Below are 20,894 nucleotides of genomic sequence, written 5' to 3' on the forward strand. Positions count from 1 at the left end.
GGAGAGCAGTCATCCTCGTCTTGCGACTGCGAAGTCTCGACGGGCATAGCGGATGCTTTTCCCTGCCTCTGCAGCTTCAGGCAGTAATACTGCTCTTTTCTCTTTAAGATATTCCTTTTTCACCTCTCTGCAAAGCCTTGCGAGCTCGGACGTGAGTTCTTGGTTCCCTGCGGCTCGTGCTGCTCCACGCTGGCGTATCAGCTCAAGAGTTTCAAGAGACAGGCGCCTCCTGGTGGTTTTAAAACTCTCAGCCTTCTTCGCGCAGTCGTGAAGGTGTTCGACATGCCGGTCATATTCCTCGTCGATGTTGTCCATTGCAGAATCTTCCCAAAAGCCGGCCAGCGTAGCGAAGAGATCCCAGCTGATGATAGTCCTGGGATTTCTCTCTCTGAACTTGGTGGCTTTCTCTTCACTCCTTGCGAAGGAAAATCTTCCTCGGAGGAGGCGATGGTTCGACCCCGTATAGAACTTTGGCACAACAGCGACGTCCGTCAGGCAGAACCCTTTACTGACGATGATGTGGAATTTTTCATTACGGTACCCTCCATCGGGTGACTCCCACGTCCAGCGTAAAGAGGACGTCTTCTTGAATTGCGAGTTCCCATGGATGGTCTTACTCGTCGTGATGAACTCGAAGAGCCTCTCCCCCTGGTCGTTCCATTGTAGGCCGTGGGTCCCGATGTGAACTTCCTCTGGCGTTCTTCTTGGGCCAATTTTGGCGTTGAAATAGCCAATTATGACCTAGTAGAAGGCATTATCTTCTCGGTAGAACTTCTCCAGGTCCAAATAGAAAGCTTCGACTTCTTCTTCTTCGTAGCTTGATGTTGGAGCTTAAGCGACGAAGATAGTCAAAGCTGATGTTGGACCACATCTTCTCATCCGCAGACGTCCGATTCGGGTCGTAAGTTGTTCAACAGAGTCGATGTTCTTTGCCATACTCGTGTTGACGAGGACGCCAACTCCACCAATACCTCTACTGTCGCATGTTCCTAAGAACAGTTCTTCTCCAGTTTCATATACGGCGTTGAGAAGGTGACGTCGTCTCGTCTCGGTCAGTCCGATGACGTCGTACTTGATCTTCCTGGCTTGCATCATCAGATCTTCGATGGCCGCTTCCTATCCTAGTCCTTTTTCGTTTCGGTAGCCTATAGACTCCCTCCTGCAACCCCGTCCTACATAGCGCTACCGTACCAGGCTTTCCTCCGGAATCAGGAGACTCTTTTCTATTACTGTGTTTTGCATAAAGTTTATAATCCATGGGAAGGTTGCAAGCCTCTAGTCCCATGAGTTTTTGGGGAGAACTTCCGTTCTCCCGGAGTGGACATGTGGAGGTATTTGTTGGAGGCGACTCCAAACCGCCTCCTTTGCGCCTAGCAGTCGCTTGATTGCAGGCTTTTGGCCGGACCGACGTGCGGGATACAATGTCATGAGTCAGTCCTGGCTTAGCAGAAACAGGGAGTCCATCCCCTGGATCCACCTGCGTCTCTGGGCAAGCACAAGGTCGCTTTTGGTCTGCGATTAGCCCCCTATCCGCCACCCGGGGACGCGCCACGTAGTCTCGCGACTAACCGGCTGTGATCCCTCTAGTGAGGGAGATCCGTGGATGCAAATCAATCATCATTATTAAATGAGAGATACGCTCACTTAACTAAATATTGAATGAGAAATATGCTCACTTAACTCTTGTACGCTGAATGCAAAAATTTCACTTATCTCAGGGACCGCTGTCCGCTCAGTAAAACTTGGCTTATACTGCGCTGCGGCACTCTCCTACGCCAGGCGTCAAAATACATCCCCAAAATACATACTAAGTTGACTTACTTGATCCTAACACTGCTTATCAGTATCTTCACCGCGGCACCGAACGTGCTTCAGCCAATCCTGTTCGATCTTCCAGAAGATGTGTCCATCCGTCGCTGCTCCATATTCTATGAAATGTTACGTCTCGCCGAAACTGCTTGTCGATGCCAAGTTCTTTCAAATCTCCCTTCACCATTGCGGTATAAAACTCTCTTTGACGCACGGGTGTTTTTCTCCCAGTCCAGGTTGGCATACTCACTCTTACTTTGACAGGACGACTTAGTTCTTTTAAAGTGGCACAAAAGGAGACGTTTTCTGCAACTACATTAAAAGGCGAGGCGAGGTGCTGATATCCTCCTCCTGCCATCCCTCGTTACGCCGTATTCACTTTTGCAGAAAGTTCTTCGTTATGACAGACTAGTAGAAAAAACTGTCAAGCATCAATCAAAGCAGCTCCTTTCCGCGCAGCTGGAATTCTCCATCACGGTAGAAAACGCTTACAACGTTTCCTACTCATACTTTGTGATGGTTCAATTTGCGGATGATCAAACTCGCAGTTTGACTCCATTGAAGATGATGGTTGACCAGAGACTTCTCGTTAAAGCGTTGAATGCAGAGCTAGCCTTAATGCATCATTACTGAATGACTCACCAGGAACAGTTGTCATTTTTCAGCATGAAGCTCAGAACACAGCACTCGTCCACAAGTTCAACTGGTTTCTCTTTTGAACGGTCCAGTCCGAACAGCGGCAGTTGTTCCTCGATTCATGCTCTCGATTAGGCGAGCGCAGTTTCTTGAAATACCACAACCGCATAGCGGATTCAAAAAAACAGCCTCAGCAAGGAGAATCGAAAAAAGCTTCGAAACCAAAAAAGGCTAAGTGAAAAGACTTGACCCTCGCTGCTAAACTTCGACAACACTGATGACAAACAAAACACTCGGTCACTCGTTGATACTACAGGATGAAAGCAGGCTTGTTCATCGTGAGTGGTCTCTTAACGAATTTTGATAAGTCATACCAGTCATTCCAGGAAGATCCGTCCTAAGAACTTCTACATTACTCTCACCAATGAGATTCCTCTGCAGCTCGTGGCATCCGTCACAAAAGATTTCATGTGGAGAGGAGTTATGATAAAGTGTTTCTGCGAGTCAGGAATTCTTTTATGTTGAATGGACAATCTTCGATAATTCTTGTTTCTACGAACACCAGATCCTCCGGTTCAGACAGTGGTTCCGCTGACCGCGCTGAACATGTATTGCTGGACATGCACGACTTCAGGGAGTGATAACGCTTGTCAGCTCACCAAGCGCTAAAACACTCCCTCTAGGTTGGCAAGGTCGGCTTCTCTTGCAGTGTTGAGGACAGGTAAACAAACTCATCGCTGCACTGTCTCAGTAGAGGCACAGGTTCTTTTTTTTCTCAGGTTCTTGTCCTCTCACGCCACTTCACACTTCTTCGTTCCTGACGTCTATTTCTTCTCGCGATCACATCTCAACTGACGATGAACTTTCTCTGTGGCAGGCTCAACAAACTCAGCATTGCGGTCGAGACATACAGAATAGTACGCGAAATTTATTCCCACATACTCTCTTCCTTGCACCATTACGAATACAATTGGCAAGCTCTTGGTCCGCACACCAATATTTTTCTACATATGTTGGTAAAATTTCTTCCTGCGTTCTTCTTTCTTTAGAATTGCCACTTCGGACTTCGGTTGAGAATGAACTCCTCGAGTCCTTTTCTGGAACCGAAAAGCTGAGAAGAACAGAATGGCTGAGTCCTGTATGTATTCCTCCAATCGTAAAAAGGCGTATACTGTCGACGTTGAACCCAAACTCCTCTACCAGGTTGTTGTAGTCATCCCTCGCACTTATTGTGCAGTCTTCTGCTTTCTTCTCATTAGCATCAGCACAGTGTATTGTAAACTTTTTTAAATACGGATGAGGGAGCGTCCTCTGATGCCTGCTTCTTGCAATGTAACAAGCGGCGCATGCAGATATGCAATTTTAGGAAACTTGCGCCATATAACAGTGCAGGTTATAAAGCTCGTATGATCTCATCGCATATACAGAGAAGCCTGATCGAGCCTAGTGGAAGCAGGCCACCACGTGCAGGTAACAATCGGACCTGTATACACGACCTTATAAAATTATTACAAGGAAAATTGTAATATTTAAAATGGATAGGTATTATAGTTAGTTTTTCAAGAAGAACAATATTTTTGGGTAGTTACGTTCGTTTTGCTTTATCTTCTTTTTCGTTACCTTCATAACTTTCATCAAGTCATTTCAGTTCATTAAAACGCGTCATATTTATTTGAGTATTCATGCTGTTTCCTAATATTGACAGCTGACATTAGATACCGAATATGATTTTGTCAGTCTGAGTAGAGCGAACCAGACGTCTTCAAACATTTTAAAGCAGCAAGAGAATGCCATCTAGATCACCGTGAAAATTAGCTCATGAACAACTTGTTCCGTTACTGGAAGGGTTAAATACAAGTTTTTAAAAATATTTTATGGCTTGTTTTTTTTTCTTATTTTGGCTAAATTGTATTTGCGGCATAGGTCTGTAGTCTTCATCAACCATTTGTCTGAATATTACACGATTTCATTTCAAAGACAATTAAATACTTAATTTCAATTATTTATTCAATTAATTGAATACCAGTCTGAACCTCCGGCTAAACCCGGACTTCAGACTTTCTGTGGTTTTCCCCTATCTCCCCATCACTGATCAATGGAAATTAATAACAGTGAAATTTTCTGCAAAAAAACGCCATCTTTCTTTTTTTGCAAATTTGGGTGAGAGATTTCATAGTTCTCTTTCTTTTAGCATTATTTCTACATTTAAAAACTATTCGAACCTCAGCTTATAAACTGTCCTTTGGTACCAACATAATATAAACACAATTTGAAAGCAATATCCAAGGCATGGGTTATCTTCCTGTCTTCCTCCAACAGTTATCAAAGAATGATGTTTTAGCATAAAATAACGTGAAAGACACAATCCTACTGATAAAGATAAAGTCCACGTCAGATCATGCAAACTGTTCGCTACTATTTACGCAGCCGTTTGCATGGGTGTTTCCACTTTTTAAAGTGGGCATGTTACCAAGATGAGGCAGACCAGCGTAGGAGTCACAGAGGTGAAAAGCAACGCACACGTTGGCCGCGGCTGTGAAACGGTTGCAGTGCTCAATTTACCTTTTGCGTCATGCACACAACGTAACTGCGCGATACTACTGCACCTTTCCACTCACCTATTCGCACCGTGACGAACCAATCCGGATCTGGACCCGTCGCAACCCATTTTATAGCCACACGACGCCGTCGCAGCGATCCAACGCCGTGGGACCCGTCGCACCCCGTTTTATAGCTTTATGGCGCTAACGCACCAATTCGACGCCGGTGGAACCGTCAGACCCCTTTTCTGGAATTTTGTTTCACACACACACACACACACACCCACACCCACACCCACACCCACACCCACACCCACACCCACACACACACACACACACACACACACACACACACACACACACACACACACACACACACACACACACACACACACACACACACACACACGATAGACTTAGCCCGTTATTATATAGCATGATAACTTCTTACGACCCACTGTCGAGAACATCCCATTGTATGCTTGGTGCGAATTATGTTGAGCGCACGGTTAACCTATGATTGTAAACGGTGTGCTTGAAATTAGAGAGCATTTTTCCATTCCACTTGAGGGATCACAGCCGGTTAAACAGTGGGCCAATCGCGACTTTGCGCATGCCCTCGCACGCAGGTGGATTCGGAGGACGAACTTTGCGTCTGTTCTGCCGTTATTGAGTTGTAGTGACCTTGTATCCTGGACGTGACTCCTGTCAAAAACGTGCTATAAAGTGGAAGATGCAGGAGAAAGCGGAATAAAGACGCCTCAAAAAAATAAGGAACATCTGTCTACTCTGGACGTGGAGGACGTAGGGTCCTTCCACATTCGCTTTGAACTGGAGACCTGCACCCACCGCGTATGTTTTAAATTAAATTCAGTACAATAACATATGAGAGTACCTTGACTCTGGTGGAATGCCAGGTACGGCAGCGCCAGCAATTATGGTTATCAAGGCTGCCAAAACGAGAAGGGAGTAGAATCTGCTGCTGATCGTACATATAACATACGCTTGCTTGCATCGGTAAAGCGCACTGAAGACGTGATGTTGTGAGCTAGGTAGAATGAATTCGACATCACCGAACTGACTGAGACGGGACGACGTTATTCACTGAAGGTAGTATATGAAACTCGAAAATAACCTTGTCGGGAACATGCGACAGTAGATGAGTTGGGTGGTGAGAGTTGTCAACATGAGTGTAGGAATGAACACCGACCTTTACAAACAAGTAAAAACGTACTCAGACATTTGCCAAGATGTGGTTTGAAGCCAGCTACCTACGTCGTTTAGGTTCTTTTTCTTTCTTTTTTTTTTTCTAAGGTACGACAGAGAAGTCGAAGCTTTCTTTGTTGGCCCAGAGAAGTTCTACACGAAAAGGACATATCTTCTAGTCTTCTTCTAGAGAGGTCTATTGTTGGTCTCAAAAAAACGCCTGAGGAATTTCACAGCACTCACAGCCTACAGGGGGACGAGGAGGGATAGGAAGAGGAGACTTTGTGAGTTTGTCGTTTCGACAAAAACCATCCGTGGAAACTCACGATTCCAGAAACCCGGCTCTTTACAGTGGACGTGAGAGTCATTTGATGCACCAGGCGACTACGCCATCGTCAATGAAAAGTTTTCCCTGATAGCTTGTCGCTGTTCTACCATAGTTGCACACAGGATCCTGTACCGGGCCTGAGACAGTTGAATTCAGACAATGGACTCTCTATCTCTGCTGTGCCAATATAGGCTCATAATATTATTATATCCCGCAAGTCGGTGCGGAAATAAGCGTGCAGTCGAGTGCCTGGGTGGTGCTGGGTAGGCGGTTTAGTGTCGCCTCCAATAATTGGCTCCACCTGTCCACTCCGAGAGGAAGAAATGTTCTCCTATAACTCATTGGACTACAAGCGGTCTACCTGTCCATGTCATTTTGAAATTTTAAGCAATAAGAGGGATTCTTCTGATTCCGGAGGAATAGCAGTAGCGGTACATTAGCGCCTGGAAAGGCGGAATCATAGGAGTCATCTCGAATACTTAAACGGAATGGGACGCAGATGACGACCTGTATTTACAATGAACGTATGATTACATCGAAGGAGTCTATTGAAGATCTGATGATGCAAGTCAGGATGATTAAGTACGATGTTATCGGACTGACGAGACGACGCCACCTATTGAACAACGTATATGAAACTGGAGAGGAATTGTTATTAAGAACATGCGAAAGTGGAGGAGTTCTTGCAGTTGGTATCCTCGTCAACACAAGTATGGCCAAAAAAATCGATTTTCTCTAACAACTTATGGCCTGAATCTGACGCTTGCGCATCAAAAGAAAAGATGTGGTTCAACGGCTTCGACTATCTTCTTCCCTGCGCTCCAACATCAAGTTGCAAAAAGAAGAAGTCGAAGCTTTCTATGTGGGCCTACAAATATTCTACAGAGATGATACCTTCTATAAGGTGATTTCGAGACTGAAATTGGTCGCCGAAGGAATGCCTGAGGAAACGCACATCAAAACCCACGCCCTACAGTGGAACCATTAGGATGAGAACAGCTCCGAGCTCATCATTGCGACAAAACCCGTTCGTGAAAATTCGCAGCTACAAAAGTCTTTTTTTTTACGCTGGACGTGGGAATCACCTGGTGGAGACCATCACAATGAAATAGACCACTAGTCGTCATTAAGACATTTTTCCTGACAAATGTTGCCGTTACGCGAAGGTTCCTCACGGAACCAGACACAATCTTCCTAGATCAACATTTTTCTTTGCACTAAAGAAGAAAAGGCTCCAAAGTTTTCATAGCAAAATCTCAGGACTCCTACTAACAGGGACCTCTTTGCCTGGCTAGCACACATGCAAATCTGGGATACTCTAATGAAATGGGCTATATAAGAAAACCCTAACAAGGGAAAAGTAGCAATTTTGGCTGAAGGTGAAAAAAAGCAAGAGTATTCGCCATGCCAGTAGCTTCGAGAGGGGATCATTCACCTTGCCAAGGATCTTTATGTGTCACCTGTCGGAAGGAAGTGTTCTTGAGAAGTCTAAGACCTGTAAAGTTGTGTTGTTCACAAGAATCCACATGACATCGGCAACCTTCGCCCAATCTCCTTACTATCCGTCATCCATAAACTCTTTACAAGAGCGATCTTTAACGGGCGTGGAAAATTATAGATAGAAGATGGTCATGCTAGCAAGCGGAGGTTTCAAAAGATTCAGCACTATTAACCACCTTCACACTCCTTCAAAACTCATCGAGATATTGAGAAATCACATTATGCCGCTGATTCTGACTTTCATCAGCTTAAAGAAGATCTTAGATTTAAATGAGGCGGAAGCTCACATAGAGGTATTCTGAGAGTTGTACAATAATTTCGCGAACGAAACTCAACTATTCTATAAGAACATCGTCATCGAAATAGAAGGTGGGGTCCGACAGTCTAACACAGTCTCACTTAAAATGTTTACGCCATTCTTAACTTAACGTAACGTAGTGCAAAAGCTGGAATGAGACGAATTGGGAGCGAAAATCGATAGCCGGCAAACACACCATCTGTGCCTTGTTAATGACATCGTTTTGATAAGATCTAGCATCATCCGAGCAGAACGAATTGTGGAATGGAGAAACGTGTTTAAAAAGATCGGTTTTCAGCTGAATATACAAAGGACGATGTTTACGAGAAACGGAAATGTATCCGATGCACCACTTCTGTTCGATGTAACTAACACCGAGTGCGCCAGTTACGCATATCTGGTCTGGAGAACAAAGATGAAAAATGATGCAACCTCTAAGTAGAGTATAAAACTGCTTGTTTTGTGGATAAGAACATCAAGGATGTAGTGAAGAAGATCAGGAATATCCGAACCTCAGTGCTCAGTTTTTGAAGCAACACCATGCTGCGTGTCATAACCAATGTTCCGGACTTCTGGACACCTTGTAAGAAGGTAGAAAATGGGGACGCCGATCACTGATTCCTTTGAGATTCTGACACTGAGCCCGGAAATGGGAGACGAGATTTCGAAGTTCTGCCTTATGTCAACGACCGAAGTTTTAGAAGCTGCCCCATTTGCCAAGGAAAGCAAAATGAAGTGGTCGCACACGTAATACGCTTCAACGCCAAACTCTGAATCAGAGCCGTGGTGAATGTCTCCTACACAGCATTGAACACACTACATGAACATGAACAACTTCGACCCGCTGCTGAGATCTTTCTTATTTCCTGAAAAAATGCTTCTTTTTCCTTGTTTCGCGAGAGGAGTAACCATTTTAACCATCATTCGTAGGCGATAGTATAGATAGAGAAATTGCGGCGCCCGCTTGTTCAAGCCGAAAAACTACGGAGGCGAACGTGATCAAAATTATTCTCCCGTACACAGGGTTACTTGAGTTTTGTAGACATAGAATGTTTCAAAAACTGCAACGTTGTTCACGTCTATCATGTTACCTCTATTTTATTCAATTTTAGGATTGCGAAGTCACTTGCGGCAAGCCCAGATGTGTGTGCGAGCAAGGATTCTTCCGATCCGTTGTGGGATCATGCATTACATATGAAGAATGTTGATGGACTTTTAATCTCTCTTAGTCTCATTTCGACACAACTAGTTTTCTTTTCTGTGGTCCTCGCAAGAATTTTTCAGTTCTTGCATATTTCAATTTTCACTATTTGGAGATTTCGCACATATAAAGAGTGCAATTTTTCGTACAGGTGTGACTGAGACGTTGATGTCTGTTGTCGATTTTTTCACTTCGATGTGTTAAGCATGCTATAAATGTTAACAGTAGAGCTTCCAAGGAGTAAAGAAAGATAGAGCCCTCTATCTTAGGCATAGAGTAGTAGATAGAACACACCTCTGCTGTCCGAGGCTCGCCAGCCCCCTTCAACTTTGCAGCGCGAATGGAGTTATTGCAGCCGCTGGCTCCACCGAGCGCAACTGCTCGTGCAATTTCAGCAAAGCTCAGTTTGCCCGACCATGTCTTCAGTGTCTAACAATCTCCAAGACCTCTCTTCTGGAAGCCTCGGCATTTGATAGTGTATTCATGTTTTATTGTTTTGCCAACGAGGTTTAGGTGAAACTTTTTATTGGTCTGACGTTTCGACAAACTCGTCTTTTTCAAAGGTCTGAAAATGGTTCGAGGCCTTTGATACTATGCATATCCCATCAAACTCCTCCTCTCTCCTCGCCAACCCTCGATATTGTTCCAAGTACATCAAGCAAGAGGGAAAACAACTGACCTGTTTTTAAACTAGAAACTTAACAAGTCATCAATGGCAAGGGTTCCGAGAACTTCGAGAACTAATATCTAACGGGACACTGTGTATCTCGGTGAGCGACAAAGGAGGAGAGTTTGTTGTTATGCCACAAACACTAGATCGGGAAATAACGGAACGAGATTTAATGGATAATAGTATTTATCGCCGACTAACAGAAAAAGAGTTTACTGCACAATATAAACGTCTGAACCACGTTTGGATGAGCGTCGGTAAGACTGCTGGGATTGACGAAAGATTCCTGAGCAGGTTAAAAGTAGAAACATCGAACTGCCCCGTTTTTTACAGCCTGATTAAAACGCACAAGCTTTCCAGCAGCGACCTACGCTCAATGTCAGCGGAGACATGTAAAATCAGGCCAATAATAAGTTGTATAAAAGGACCAACAGACCGTATCTCTTGGTTTCTGAATAAAATTGTGAGTCAACTACTGCCAAAAGTGTCTTCTTATCTATGAACCAGTTCACAATTCCTTGAACGTCTTAAAATGCCAGATTCGAACGAAATTGTGTCATGGAGTTATTTGACGTGACGTCTTTGTACATAAACGTCCAAAACAAACAGGCGTTACAAGCGTTATCTGAAATGCTAGATAGACACGGCCGTAGTATAGAAACTTTTGGTCTAAGCAAGCAACGCATAATGATCCTGATCAACGAATGCCTCCAGTGCAATTTTTTTGAATGGTCAGGAAAATATTTCTCTCAAATAAGAGGACTTGCTATGGGCCAAAGCCTTGCTCCAGTTCTTGCCGTTTGCTTTATGAGCAGTATAGAACAACCAGTGATAGAACGTCTCCCACAGATGTACTGCCGTTATATCGATGATTGCTTCATTATAGCATCAACGCAATCCGAAATGGACGAATGCTTTAGAATTCTGAATGAACGATCGCAGTACATAAAACTCACTCGAGAACAACCAAAAGATGGATGGCTGCCTTATTTGAATGCTCAAATAAAACTACACAATGGCATTGCAAGTGTGAAATGGTATCGCAAAGAAAGCTCGAAAAACATACTGATAAACGCAAAGTCAGCCCGTTGATAGTCGAATTTAAGCAACAGCCAAGATTGTTAACAAAATTTATTACGGCTAACGTTTCGGCGTTGTCGCCTTCGTCAGAGCCTGGAAAGTAAGAACATTTGCAATATATCCTCTCAAATGCCTCATCCAGAACAAGTCATCATCCCCTAGGATATTACACCCGGAAACAAAAACCAAAAAAGCCCAAATCGTTGTGCCTACCTTAGTAGCCGCGTTGCCGTGATGTTAGCGGATATCCGCGTGGTGCTATCGCTCCGCTGATACTAATTAGGATGCGACCCGCATATGACCCCGTAGATCAAACCCGCAAAGGTCTTGATACAGAGCCAGCTCGTTCGTCACGACTAAACACTCGTCCTTTCTATTCATTTTTGGACCTTTTGCATTTATCCAAAACGCTTCTAAAGTTCTGCGAGCTATAATTTCGGGTTCGTACGATAGAATTGTGACAGCTATGCAGAAAGGAACGTTTTCATGACATTGTCTGCGGTGAACTCCGAGGGGAGTTGCTGCATTCGATTGCTTCATCCCCCTTAGATGTTCTTTAATGCGAACACAAAGGGGCGCCCTGTTTCGCCAATGTATTGGTCCCCACATGTTTTGTACGAAATTAGATAGACTACACCAGAGACCATGCAGTCCCCTTCCTTCCCGAATGGGCATATTACACAGTCTGGAGTGAGACAGAAGCGGTCGTACATTCTGTTTCGAACTAGTTGTTTTTTGAGATTTGTTGGAGGTATTTCCACAACTCTCACTTGGTCCTCGAGACCGCATTTCACCAGACTAGCCCATATAGCTTTACTCGGGTCGTCGGTTATGAAGGGCAGGCAGAAATTGATCTTATTCGACTCAAACAGTGTGGCATATTCTTGCTGCGCACCAAGATCTGGCCTACGTGCTACATTACCAATGTAACCGTTAGAATTCGCGATGCGTTGCGCTAGGTTGATCGCATCGATCCGCTCCTGGACATCTGATGTCACCCTTACGGCTGTCCTAAACATGTTTTTAACCAGAGATTTCTTAGTTTTCCAAAGGTGAGCGGAAAGACAATGAACTAGAATGTTTTTGCTGCTAGGTTTTCGAAACCATCGTGTCTTTCATTCACCATTGGACTACTGTATTTCTACATTGAGGAAGGACAGCCAATTTTCTTTGGGTTTCTCCCTTGTGAACCGTATGTAAGGGGACTGTTGGTTTAGAAGCTCGAAACAAGTGTCCATCTCGTCTTGAGTGGGGCATATAATCCAACAGTCATCAATATAACGGCAATACAGGAAAGGTTTCCGTTCCAGAATGGGTTGTTCTATTTTGGACATGAATGCAATGGCTAGTGTGGGAGCTAGTCTTTGTCCCATGGCCAATCCCTTGACCTGTCTATAGTAGTTGCCGGCTCAACGAAAAATGGAGCACTTTAAGCATTCATCCAGGAGCGTCATAATTTGCCTTATGGAAAACCCGTGCAAGTCTAAGGTGTCCCGATGTTCCACGAGTAGCTCGAACACAGCTTGCATTGGAGTGCCGTTGGAAACATTTGTATAAAGCGATGTGACATCGAAAGATTCGATGACACATTCTTTTTCTGAACGCGCTCTTTTAAGCTACTCAATGAACATGTTGGTGTTGGATAGATGCGCGGGAACATACTTGAGCAATGGTGCAAGTATAACGTTCAAAAGCCAAGATATTCTGTCCGTGGGGCCACCTACGCTTATGATGATTGTTATGAAAACAATGATCACAATGCTGAAATACGAACTTCCTACTTGCCCAGTTTTATACCTGCTAATAAATACACACAAACTCTCTTCCTTTGCTTTCCTTTCAGAAGACTCTGATGTATTCAAAGTACGTCCTATCATAAGCAACGTAGGTGGCCCCACGGACAGAATATCTTGGCTTTTGAACGTTATACTTGCACCATTGCTCAAGTATGTTCCCGCGCATCTATCCAACACCAACATGTTCATTGAGTAGCTTAAAAGAGCGCGTTCAGAAAAAGAATGTGTCATCGAATCTTTCGATGTCACATCGCTTTATACAAATGTTTCCAACGGCACTCCAATGCAAGCTGTGTTCGAGCTACTCGTGGAACATCGGGACACCTTAGACTTGCACGGGTTTTCCATAAGGCAAATTATGACGCTCCTGGATGAATGCTTAAAGTGCTCCATTTTTCGTTGAGCCGGCAACTACTATAGACAGGTCAAGGGATTGGCCATGGGACAAAGACTAGCTCCCACACTAGCCATTGCATTCATGTCCAAAATAGAACAACCCATTCTGGAACGGAAACCTTTCCTGTATTGCCGTTATATTGATGACTGTTGGATTATATGCCCCACTCAAGACGAGATGGACACTTGTTTCGAGCTTCTAAACCAACAGTCCCCTTACATACGGTTCACAAGGGAGAAACCCAAAGAAAATTGGCTGTCCTTCCTCAATGTAGAAATACAGTAGTCCAATGGTGAATGAAAGACACGATGGTTTCGAAAACCTAGCAGCAAAAACATTCTAGTTCATTGTCTTTCCGCTCACCTTTGGAAAACTAAGAAATCTCTGGTTAAAAACATGTTTAGGACAGCCGTAAGGGTGACATCAGATGTCCAGGAGCGGATCGATGCGATCAACCTAGCGCAACGCATCGCGAATTCTAACGGTTACATTGGTAATGTAGCACGTAGGCCAGATCTTGGTGCGCAGCAAGAATATGCCACACTGTTTGAGTCGAATAAGATCAATTTCTGCCTGCCCTTCATAACCGACGACCCGAGTAAAGCTATATGGGCTAGTCTGGTGAAATGCGGTCTCGAGGACCAAGTGAGAGTTGTGGAAATACCTCCAACAAATCTCAAAAAACAACTAGTTCGAAACAGAATGTACGACCGCTTCTGTCTCACTCCAGACTGTGTAATATGCCCATTCGGGAAGGAAGGGGACTGCATGGTCTCTGGTGTAGTCTATCTAATTTCGTACAAAACATGTGGGGACCAATACATTGGCGAAACAGGGCGCCCCTTTGTGTTCGCATTAAAGAACATCTAAGGGGGATGAAGCAATCGAATGCAGCAACTCCCCTCGGAGTTCACCGCAGACAATGTCATGAAAACGTTCCTTTCTGCATAGCTGTCACAATTCTATCGTACGAACCCGAAATTATAGCTCGCAGAACTTTAGAAGCGTTTTGGATAAATGCAAAAGGTCCAAAAATGAATAGAAAGGACGAGTGTTTAGTCGTGACGAACGAGCTGGCTCTGTATCAAGACCTTTGCGGGTTTGATCTACGGGGTCATATGCGGGTCGCATCCTAATTAGTATCAGCGGAGCGATAGCACCACGCGGATATCCGCTAACATCACGGCAACGCGGCTACTAAGGTAGGCACAACGATTTGGGCTTTTTTGGTTTTTGTTTCCGGGTGTAATATCCTAGGGGATGATGACTTGTTCTGGATGAGGCATTTGAGAGGATATATTGCAAATGTTCTTACTTTCCAGGCTCTGACGAAGGCGACAACGCCGAAACGTTAGCCGTAATAAATTTTGTTAACAATCTTGGCTGTTGCTTAAATTCGACTATCAACAAGTTGCAATCTCTATGCCAAGATTCAAGGAAAGTCGAACTTTCGCACTTCTGCAAAGTCAGCCCATCCCAATGGCATGAACAAGGCAGTTATCCGAAATATAGTCAAACCGCAACAGCAATGTGCACAGGGGATAGAGAACGGGAGGAATCATTAAAACTAGCCACAAGCATAGCTAGTCCATACGGTTACTCGAGATTGAAATCTAACACCCAATCTCGAGCTACGAACAACACAATGAGGATCCCACGTGATGGTAGAATTCCTTTGTGCATCCCCTTCGTCTCTGACTCCTTGACTGCTGCTATACACCGGACTCTTTTGCGGGCACAGCTGCATGTTGTGTTGGTGAACATTTCGAACGACAGCATCAAGCGACAGTTAGTTCGCAATAGATTCTACGATAGGCAATGGGGGTCAGAATATTGTCCATTCGGTAAGGCTGGTGATTGCACGAACACCGAAGTTATTTACCAATGCCTAACGTGCAACGCCATTTATATTGAAGAAACTGAAAGGATGCTGAACGTGCGTATCAAGGAATATTGGAAAAATTTGGTGGTATTGGTGGGAATATTGGTAAAAGGCGAGGGAGTTCGATGACACCGTTAGGGCGCCAAATAAATGATAAGCATGATGGAAATGAGTTTGAAGTGAAATGTACGATATTAGCCCACGAAAAAGAAATATCTGCTAGGAAGGCATTGGAAGCATTCTGGATTTCAGTCAGGAATCCGTCCATGAATAACAAAAATGAGTGCTTATCAACTACCAATGACTTCTTGCCGTTCGTAACACTCTGTGAGCTATAAGATTGCCCCACATGCAGTTCCTTAACGTTATCCAGCACTTAAGGATACTGCACAGTGCGTAGATCTCATTCGCCTTGGTGACAATCTTTAAGAAGGCGGTAGTTTACCAACCCCGATAGTCGGTGAAACTGGTCAGTTGTTTTCCTTCTTAGGTCTTGCGTGGTGTACTTGGAACAATATCGAGGGTTCGCGAGGAGAGAGGAGGAGTTTGATGCATAGTATCAAAGACCTCGAACCATTTTCAAGCCTTTGAAAAAGACGAGTTTGTCGAAACGTCAGGCCAATAAAAAGTTTCACCTAAACCTCGTTGGCAAAACAAGAAAACATAAATACAAAATCTTTAGTTTTTTTTTCAAAGTTACTCTCTTATTTTCTCTTTTCCCGTTGATTCTATCACCACGTTATATTCTTGGGAAAGCCCTACCGAATGGAAACGTCGTGCCGGGACCCCTGCTAACACCATTCCTGCAGTTTCCCAAAGTTCCACTTAGATTCTAACCGAGATCTCCACCACGCTGCTGCTGAGCGCAGCCAGTGCTTATGTTTGTTCTGAAGACCAGTACGTGTCTGCGTCGCGGTCACAGGCACGGAATTCGGGCTCGCGCTGTCACAGGGAAGAAGGTTTGCATCCTAGACAGTTCACAGGTTTTCTCTGACTGTTATCCAAGCGTTCCTTGCTGTCGGCCCCAATCTATCATACGTTTGCATTTTAATTAAAGAGAAATACCTAGCTATAAGTTTTTCATAAAAATTTTGAGCTATTAGTTCTCGTAAGTTGGAACTAGACCCTGCAACAAATTGCTTTAAATACTACTGTTGTTTGGATCACAATATTTAGAGACGCATTTGAAAACATGTCTTTCTGCATTCACGCTCCGAACTAGACTGAAGCAAGTATTCCACAGTAATATTTATTAATTATAATTATTGATTGCTTATGGGACTCCTTAATAGTAGCAATACTGGCCAGAGAACAAATATGAAAACTTAAACTTCTTTTCCGAAATTTAGATGTGTTTAAGTGGAATTGGTAAATGCAGCATAGAACACACGTGAACCTTGATTTCTGCTATAGTTGTAGTTCTTTATGGATAGACGATTGAAATACATGTATGCAACTACAGCAGACTTAAAATGGCCGGACTTATTGCATACTGGATAAATTCGAACGATTTCCAACCGCTCGCAGTCACTTACTCGTGAAAATCCCCTTCGTTTAAACCTTTAGTGGGGACTAAGCGACATGATGCACAGCCCAGTTCCGTAAGCGATTGCTCTCGAAGCGGTTAGGATCAAGCCGGGACCCCTTCTAACACCACTCATCGCTATAGTTTGCCACTGTCTAGGAACACTATCCTAATCGCTATCTCAATCCTAACCGCTATCTCGACCACGTTGCTTGGAGCGCAGCCGCCCACGCAATTGCACCGTGCTTCATGTCGTTTTGATCCGACTGCTGACACCATGCTGCTTTGCGGGTCACTCCATTTACAATCGAGTCGAAACAACATGCATCACAAAGTGTATAGTCTGGTCAAAACGACATGAAGCACGATGCATTTGCATACGCTCTCGAAACGGCGCTGTGGAGGCAGCAGTTTTAAACGAGATGGAACCGTCGCAAACTGCAGCGATGCGTGGTGCCATCAAAGGTTTCACTACGCTCCTAACTGCCACGCTCCACCGCACTGCCTCGAGAGAAGCCGCGTACGCAATTCCGTATGTGCTCCATGTCGTGTGATCCGATTGTACCTATGGGTAAAGGTAACTTCCACTTCCTCACTAATGAAGCAGTATGAATCATAGGTGCACCGAAGGATATAACCGCAGGTGTTTATGTCTGTCGACTGTTTGCTTGTGTTTGAAGACCGCGAAGTGTCCGCGCGACGCGTCACTCACGACATCCGAACACGTCGCGGTCATGGAAAGAATGAATTGTGTAGAAGAATGCTCACACACTTTCTGTACTTGCCCCTCCTCCCCGTGCTCTAACCCTTGTCGAGCGTCGAATCGTTGCCTTTCCATCAAAGAGCCAACTATGGGTGTTTTTCATAGTATATCTGAGCTATTATTTCTCGTAAGATGGAACTAGACCCTGCAACAAATTGCTTTAAATACTGCTGTTGTTTGGATCTCTCAGTTCATTATATTCACAACTGTTGCATTGGCTTTTCTAATTAACTCTAGTTATAATTACTAGCCATAAGCCCTTTCCCGTTTCTGCAATAAAAACTACAGTAGACTTCAAGTGCAATACAGTAAAGCGCACTTCAATACAGAAAGTGAAAACAAGCCTTTTCACACACACACTTTTCATGACATCTTGCCGGCAGCTATTAGTTAGTAATTGTGCTTACGTGGTTGATAGCGACTCATTCGTAACCACAGTACGCACTATCCCCACCTGACACATTTTATATCCCCCTCCTCCTTCCGCCTTACCGTAAGCAAAAGCATGTCGCGTCCTACGGCTGAGCTGATACAGTCGGCGCGAGATTTGCACCACACGCGTGGTGTCGACTCGATTGGATGTGTTTCTCAATTTTGTGTGTGAGAACTAACTCGTCCAAGATGAACTTCAAGAGCATCCGCACTTCTTCGTGATATGGGTGATACACTGCTGTAATTTCCTCTGCTTACACGGAATGATTTCGCGCGTTTGAGTCTATTGGTTATTATCGACCGAACGCTGTGCTTGGATAGTACTCGATCGATGATCAGTTGGTAGTGAAGCGAACGCGCGAGCGACGCTGTCGCTTCCACGAAGTCTGCGGTCAGCCCTATTTCATGCTATCACGTGAGTATCGTACCTTCCCCTTTGATGTATTTATTTCTCCGTCGCACTTCTCGGTCGAAGGCGTCGTCAACGAGTTGTTCAAAACTTGTTACTTGTTTCAAAACAACAATCGTCAGATGACCCCGCTCCCTTTTTTTACACTATACCGAAATGTGCTGTTATTGGCTTTGAGAAAGTTTTTCTTGTGGATCCGCTGGGAGTCTCTATAATTGTGGTCATCGTGCCTTGCACTAGTGTGTTAATGGAATGTTTTTTTCGTCTTAATTTTTCTCAAAGATTCATTTACAAGATATTAAGATAAGACTTTACAAGATAACAAAATATTCAACATCATGATGCTGTTAATCTTTTTGGTGCGTCTTGCTTTAATTTCTGATTATTTGATCAAGAACAAATATTTTTGCTGATGCAATAAGCGAGGATTTAGGTTTTCAATGCCCTATTTAAAAAAAAACTAAGTAAAAAAGAGCTTTCATGAAAACCTATCCCAGTTAAGATTAGATCCTTTTTTTCTCGCAGTATGTCACTTCAGTAAATCCTTATTTTGATCCCAATCTACTACGTTAGTAATATGCATTCATAGTGCCACATCACTTCATCGGAGAAGTATAAAACAACCCGATTTCTCCTTGAATTGAAATAGATAAACGAGTGTTGGATGCATACAGTAATCTCTGAGAAACTCGGGTCAACATAACTTCAATTGAATAGGGTGTGTGTGTGTGTGTGTGTGTGTGTGTGTGTGTGTGTGTGTGTGTGTGTGTGTGTGTGTGTGTGTGTGTGTGTGTGTGTGTGTGTGTGTGTGTGTGTGTGTGTGTGTGTGTGTGTGTGTGTGTGTGTGTGTGTGTGTGTGTGTGTGTGTGTGTGTGTGTGTGTGTGTGTGTGTGTGTGTGTGTGTGTGTGTGTGTGTGTGTGTGTGTGTGTGTGTGTGTGTGTGTGTGTGTGTGTGTGTGTGTGTGTGTGTGTGTGTGTGTGTGTGTGTGTGTGTGTGTGTGTGTGTGTGTGTGTGTGTGTGTGTGTGTGTGTGTGTGTGTGTGTGTGTGTGTGTGTGTGTGTGTGTGTGTGTGTGTGTGTGTGTGTGTGTGTGTGTGTGTGTGTGTGTGTGTGTGTGTGTGTGTGTGTGTGTGTGTGTGTGTGTGTGTGTGTGTGTGTGTGTGTGTGTGTGTGTGTGTGTGTGTGTGTGTGTGTCAGTCACGAAATTCAAAAAGGGGGATGCGACGGGTCCACTGGCGTCGAGTTGCTGCTTCGACGCTAGGAAGCTATAAAATAGGGCGACGAGTCCACCGGCGCCAGATACCTATAGAAGGGCGTGCGACGGGTCCACCGGCGCCAGATACCTATAGAAGGGGGTGTGACGGGTCCACGGGCGTCAGATACCTATAGAAGGGGGTGTGACGGGTCCACGGGTGTCAGATTGGTGCGCCGGCGCCAGATATCCATAATATGGGGTGCGACGGATCCACCGGCGTCGGTGGACCCATTCATTGGTGCGCAATAACTCAGTGTGCATGACGTAAAAGATAAATGGTTGCAGCCGTTTTATAGCCGTAACCACAGGGCGCTTTGCTCTTCACCTTTATGACTCCTCCGCGTATCTATTTCCTTCTTTGTTTACTTCAAGTTTGTAGTATGCCGTTCTCAGAAAGTGGAAACACTCATGCAAACAGCTGCTTAAATAGTAGCAAGATGTTTACGTGATCTTACGTGGAACGTTATCTTTATCAGTAGATTGTCTTTCACGTCTTTTTATGTTAAAACCTCATTCTGTGATAACTATTGGGGGAAATCAAGAGGAATACCCATACTTCGAGTAATGCTCTCAAATAGTATCTACATTATTCTGGCATCGAAGGAGAGTTTGTAGCTGATGGTCGAATATTCTCCAAATGTAGAATTGACGCGTTTAGAAGGAAAACTCTGTAATTTTTTTCCTTTATTAAAAAAAAAAAGAAGAGAAGGAAAGCGTTGTTAGAAAAACACAAATCTAATTTTACAGAAAACACCACTACTATTAACTTTCATTGATCAGTGAAGGGGAGCGAAGCTAGAACGTCTGAAGTCCGGCTTTAGCTGGACGTATAATAACGGGCTTATTCTCTCACGTGTGTGTGTGTGTGTGTGTGTGTGTGTGTGTGTGTGTGTGTGTGTGTGTGTGTGTGTGTGTGTGTGTGTGTGTGTGTGTGTGTGTGTGTATATATATATGTATGTGTGTTGACGGGCGCCAGATATGTATAGAACTGCCAGATACCTATACTGGTCAATGAAAATTAATAGTAGTGGCATTTTGTGTAAAATTAGGAATGTGTTTTCGTAACAACTCTTTCTTCTCCTTTTTTGAAATAAATTTAGGCGAAAGACTTCGCAGTATTCTTTCTAAACGCGTCAGTTCTACATTTAGAGAACGTTCAAACTTTAA

The 20,894-nt window shown here is 44.1% G+C and overlaps 4 protein-coding genes across 7 annotated transcripts; 2 read left to right on the forward strand and 2 right to left on the reverse strand.

Annotated features, from left to right (window-relative positions):
- Positions 1-9: 9 nt before the first annotated feature.
- On the reverse strand, positions 10-1,621 carry RB195_015815 (uncharacterized protein; the record flags this gene model as incomplete). 3 transcript variants are annotated; one of them, XM_064206705.1, is made up of 4 exons in its annotated part: positions 10-741; positions 841-1,116; positions 1,187-1,512; positions 1,570-1,621. In XM_064206705.1, 4 exons carry the CDS (start codon positions 1,619-1,621, stop codon positions 10-12), a joined length of 1,386 nt encoding a protein of 461 aa, XP_064062584.1. The 3 variants fall into 3 exon arrangements, with proteins under 3 accessions (XP_064062584.1, XP_064062585.1, XP_064062586.1); XM_064206703.1 differs by lacking the exons at positions 841-1,116; positions 1,187-1,512; positions 1,570-1,621 and having other exon boundaries at positions 10-315; XM_064206704.1 differs by lacking the exons at positions 10-741; positions 1,187-1,512; positions 1,570-1,621 and having other exon boundaries at positions 832-1,095.
- Positions 1,622-10,746: 9,125 nt separating this feature from the next.
- RB195_015816 (uncharacterized protein) lies at positions 10,747-11,280 on the forward strand (the record flags this gene model as incomplete). Its single annotated transcript, XM_064206706.1, has 1 exon — positions 10,747-11,280. One exon carries the CDS (start codon positions 10,747-10,749, stop codon positions 11,278-11,280), a length of 534 nt encoding a protein of 177 aa, XP_064062587.1.
- Positions 11,281-11,813: 533 nt separating this feature from the next.
- Positions 11,814-12,287, reverse strand: RB195_015817 (uncharacterized protein; the record flags this gene model as incomplete). Its single annotated transcript, XM_064206707.1, has 1 exon — positions 11,814-12,287. One exon carries the CDS (start codon positions 12,285-12,287, stop codon positions 11,814-11,816), a length of 474 nt encoding a protein of 157 aa, XP_064062588.1.
- Positions 12,288-13,857: 1,570 nt separating this feature from the next.
- Positions 13,858-15,472, forward strand: RB195_015818 (uncharacterized protein; the record flags this gene model as incomplete). 2 transcript variants are annotated; one of them, XM_064206708.1, is made up of 2 exons in its annotated part: positions 13,858-14,269; positions 14,784-15,472. In XM_064206708.1, the coding sequence occupies 2 exons, from the start codon at positions 13,858-13,860 to the stop codon at positions 15,470-15,472; spliced, it is 1,101 nt and encodes a 366-aa protein (XP_064062589.1). The 2 variants fall into 2 exon arrangements, with proteins under 2 accessions (XP_064062589.1, XP_064062590.1); XM_064206709.1 differs by lacking the exon at positions 14,784-15,472 and having other exon boundaries at positions 13,858-14,331.
- Between the last annotated feature and the right edge of the window lie 5,422 nt (positions 15,473-20,894).

Source organism: Necator americanus, chromosome V (genome assembly GCF_031761385.1).
Source record: "Necator americanus strain Aroian chromosome V, whole genome shotgun sequence".
Taxonomy (NCBI): Eukaryota; Metazoa; Nematoda; class Chromadorea; order Rhabditida; family Ancylostomatidae; genus Necator; species Necator americanus.